Source organism: Xyrauchen texanus, unplaced genomic scaffold (genome assembly GCF_025860055.1).
Source record: "Xyrauchen texanus isolate HMW12.3.18 unplaced genomic scaffold, RBS_HiC_50CHRs HiC_scaffold_917, whole genome shotgun sequence".
Lineage (NCBI taxonomy): Eukaryota > Metazoa > Chordata > Actinopteri > Cypriniformes > Catostomidae > Xyrauchen > Xyrauchen texanus.
In genome coordinates this window covers 1-2,500 of record NW_026266926.1, presented here as the reverse complement: position 1 = coordinate 2,500, position 2,500 = coordinate 1, and the positions used below count along the sequence as shown (strand labels likewise).

At 45.3% G+C, this 2,500-nt stretch overlaps 1 protein-coding gene across 1 annotated transcript in view; it reads left to right on the top strand.

Annotated features, from left to right (window-relative positions):
- The window catches only part of LOC127642846 (autophagy-related protein 16-1-like), a 7,022-nt gene extending 4,528 nt beyond the window's left edge, over positions 1 to 2,494 (top strand). Inside the window, exons 4-5 of the mRNA XM_052125298.1 lie at positions 92 to 193; positions 1,749 to 2,494. Coding sequence (XP_051981258.1) covers positions 92 to 193; positions 1,749 to 1,842 — 196 coding nt within the window. The 3' untranslated portion in view covers positions 1,843 to 2,494. The remainder of the gene's footprint in view (positions 1 to 91; positions 194 to 1,748) is intronic.
- The last annotated feature ends 6 nt before the right edge of the window (positions 2,495 to 2,500 follow it).

The window sequence follows — 2,500 nt, the reverse complement described above, 5'->3', positions numbered from 1 at the left end:
CTGGATGAATTCTAAGGCTTGACTGCTATTATGGATTGCTAGTACACTTCTGAAGTAGTACACCGTACACCAACATGTGTGTTTGTTTCAGTCCTGATGGCCGTTACGTGGCAGCCGGATCTGCAGACGGTGTTCTGTACATTTGGAACGTTCTCACAGGCAAACTAGAGAAAACTCTTGATAAGGGTCACAGGTGAGCCACACACATACACACACACACACGCTCAAACACACACACACACAGATACATACACACACAAACTCAAACACACGCACTCAAACACACACACGCACACATACTCAAACACACACACACTCAAACACACACATACTCAAACACACACGCACACACACACTCAAACACACACACACTCAAACACACACGCACACACAAACTCAAACACACGCACTCAAACACACACGCACACACACACTCAAACACACACACACTCAAACACACACGCACACACAAACTCAAACACACGCACTCAAACACACACACACACACACACACACTCAAACACACACACACACGCGCGCGCACACACACACACAGATACATACGCACACACACAGATACATACGCACACACACTCAAACACACGCACACACACACTCAAACACTCGCACACACACACTCAAACACGCACACACTCAAACACACACTCAAACACACACGCACACACACACGCACACACACTCAAACACACGCACACACTCAAACACACACACACGCACACACACACACTTACACGCACACACACACACAATCACACACTTGTCTGTTTGTGTGTGTGTGTCTGTCTGTCTGTGTGTGTGTGGCTGTGTCTGTCTCTGTGTGTGTGTGTCTGTCTGTCTGTTTGTGTCTGTCTGTGTGTGTGTGTGTGTGTGTGTGTGTGTGTGTGTGTGTGTGTGTGTGTGTGTGTGTGTGTGTGTGTGTGTGTGTCTGTCTGTCTGTTTGTGTCTGTGTGTGTGTCTGTCTGTGTGTGCGTGTCTATCTGTTTGTGTCTGTGTGTGTGTGTGTGTGTCTGTGTGTGTGTGTGTGTGTCTGTGTGTGTGTGTGTGTGTGTGTCTGTCTGTGTGTGTCTGTCTGTGTGTGTCTGTCTGTGTGTGTGTGTCTGTCTGTGTGTGTGTGTGTGTGTGTCTGTTTGTGTTTGTGTCTGTTTGTGTCTTTGTCTGTCTGTTTGTGTGTGTGTGTCTGTCTGTCTGTCTGTCTGTGTGTGTGTGTCTGTGTGTGTGTCTGTCTGTGTGTGTGTGTGTGTGTCTGTCTGTGTGTGTGTGTCTGTCTGTGTGTGTGTGTGTCTGTGTGTGTGTGTCTGTCTGTGTGTGTGTCTGTCTGTCTGTTTGTGTCTGTCTGTTTGTGTCTGTGTGTGTGTGTGTGTGTGTGTCTGTCTGTGTGTGTGTGTGTGTGTGTCTGTCTGTGTGTGTGTCTGTCTGTGTGTGTGTCTGTTTGTGTGTGTGTGTGTGTGTGTGTCTGTCTGTTTGTGTCTGTCTGTTTGTGTCTGTCTGTGTGTGTGTGTGTGTGTGTGTGTGTATGTCTGTCTGTGTGTGTGTGTGTGTGTGTCTGTCTGTGTGTGTGTGTGTGTGTGTTTGTGTCTGGCATCATCTAGTATTTTTATTGTGGTTTTTATAAGTAATGCGCACAGTAAACATACTGCGATAGCACGAGTACTATTCCAACAACCTACAACTACACAAGCTACACATGATCATAAACTAACTTCCTGTCTTTCTGCCCTTTGTTGTAGTTCTGCCATAAATTCAGTGTCCTGGTCTCCATCGGGTGCGTATGTGGCCAGCGTTGAGAAAGGCAGCAAGGCCGTGCTGTGGTCGGATATGTGATTGGCCGCTCTCTCTCTTGCCTCCGCTGTGATTGGCTGAGCACTGCACTGTTGTGATTGCACAAAACGAACTGTATAAAAAGAAAGTGAGCCCCGCCTCTCACATACCTCCAGTCGCTTGAACTACATTACCCATAATGCCATATGTTTGGAGATCTGTGGATGCAGGATGCCTTCTTCTGATTGGACTGTGCTGTATGCATAATATATACATTAATATTTACATCAACTTTCATGCACTTTTGTGAGACGATGAAGATGCAGAAAAGATTCAAGTTGTTCTTCAACTCTTAGGACTTCTTTTACCGCTGATTTAAAATGAGCGTGTTTGCGTTAGGAATGTTCTGCTGGTATCTTTGCATTTGCCTTACACAGATACAGGCCATTTAAACTGGGATAGTTCAATATAAAAATGCACGTTCTGCAATCATTTACTAACTCAAGATCCAAACCGGTTTGACTTATTTTACTTCCATGGAAAATATGTTGCAATGGTGGAAGTATGTAAGACTTGGTAAGTCAAACTTGTTTGGAACAACACGAGGGTGAGTAAATAATGACAGAATTTTCATTATTTGGGTAATTGTGTGTGTTTGTGTGTTTGACCTTGGTGAAGCTCAATAGATGGATTCTGTTGCAGTTCCAGGTACACTCGCTAG